Source organism: Rhagoletis zephyria, unplaced genomic scaffold, assembly GCF_001687245.7.
Source record: "Rhagoletis zephyria isolate East Lansing unplaced genomic scaffold, Rhagoletis_zephyria_1.1 Rzeph_scaffold_84950, whole genome shotgun sequence".
NCBI lineage: Eukaryota > Metazoa > Arthropoda > Insecta > Diptera > Tephritidae > Rhagoletis > Rhagoletis zephyria.
In genome coordinates this window covers 1-1028 of record NW_016241998.1, presented here as the reverse complement: position 1 = coordinate 1028, position 1028 = coordinate 1, and the positions used below count along the sequence as shown (strand labels likewise).

At 42.2% G+C, this 1028-nt stretch overlaps 1 protein-coding gene across 1 annotated transcript; it reads right to left on the bottom strand.

Annotated features, from left to right (window-relative positions):
- Nucleotides 1-245: 245 nt before the first annotated feature.
- Nucleotides 246-981, bottom strand: LOC108357809 (uncharacterized; the record flags this gene model as incomplete). Its single annotated transcript, XM_017608881.1, has 2 exons — nucleotides 795-981; nucleotides 246-722 (listed from the first exon to the last, which is right to left on the bottom strand). Coding segments are annotated over exons 1-2 (564 nt in total), but the record flags the coding sequence as incomplete, so codon positions are not given.
- Between the last annotated feature and the right edge of the window lie 47 nt (nucleotides 982-1028).

Genomic DNA, 1028 nt, shown 5'->3' with positions numbered 1-1028 from the left:
AAAAAAAAAAAGAAAAAAATAGTTTTTTAATAGTATCATATTTAGGTGTTTTTGGACTGGTTTTGGACCCAGCTACCATTAGACTATCATCGCTTTTGGCGATAAAGAACTGGTACTGAACTATTAGAAATGTGGTTCACCAGTTTGGAGTTTCCCTGCAGGTTATATATGTACATACATACACATACATATGTGTGTCGGTGTAAATACTATATGTATTTGTTTATATTAACGAACGAACTCACATTAGCCAAATCCTGGGTGGGTGTATTTGCCATTATGTTATTATTAGCGTGTCGTGCCGCCGCCCCGCCTATGCCATTTACTATGGCGCCATTTCCGCGTCTCAATGTATTTCCGCCATTCAATAACATGCCTCTATTTGTTGTTGTAGTTGTTGATGCCACCACCACACTGAGTGGTTGCAATGGTGGCTGATGTATGGGTGGCGGCGTAGCTGCATCGATCTCATTTATAGTTAATATTTCACTATTTATTTGTTGTTGGGGTTGTTGTTGTTGTTGTTGTTGTAGCGACAATTCATTTCGTTGTAGATTCAAGGCCGCATCTAAGTTGTCAACACCTAAAAGAGTATCACGTTGCGATTGTAAGTGTTCGACCCAGGCTTCGGCGGTGGCCATACGCGGTCCCGGACAAGTCGCCTCCAGTTTGCTGATCCGTTCGTCCAGATGTACAAATTCCTCGACAACCGCGACGGGATCCTATGGAGGAGAAAATATGGAAAAGGGGGGGGGGGTCACTTTTACTCGACCACTCGGTATCGGTATTCGTACCATATCGCCTTGCTGCCAACGTTCCAAGCTCTGTATGGGCTCTTCTAAAACGCTATTCGTATCCATCGATGAACCACATCCCATCATACGAGTAGAAATTTTATGGATAAACGCATATTTGTAGTTAACGCGTAATTAGGCACTGCTTATGGAATTCAACGATCAATGGCAAAGATAAAAGTGTGGAGCTGCGCACAAAAATGTATGGTTTATTGGAAATCCAAGCACTTTTTA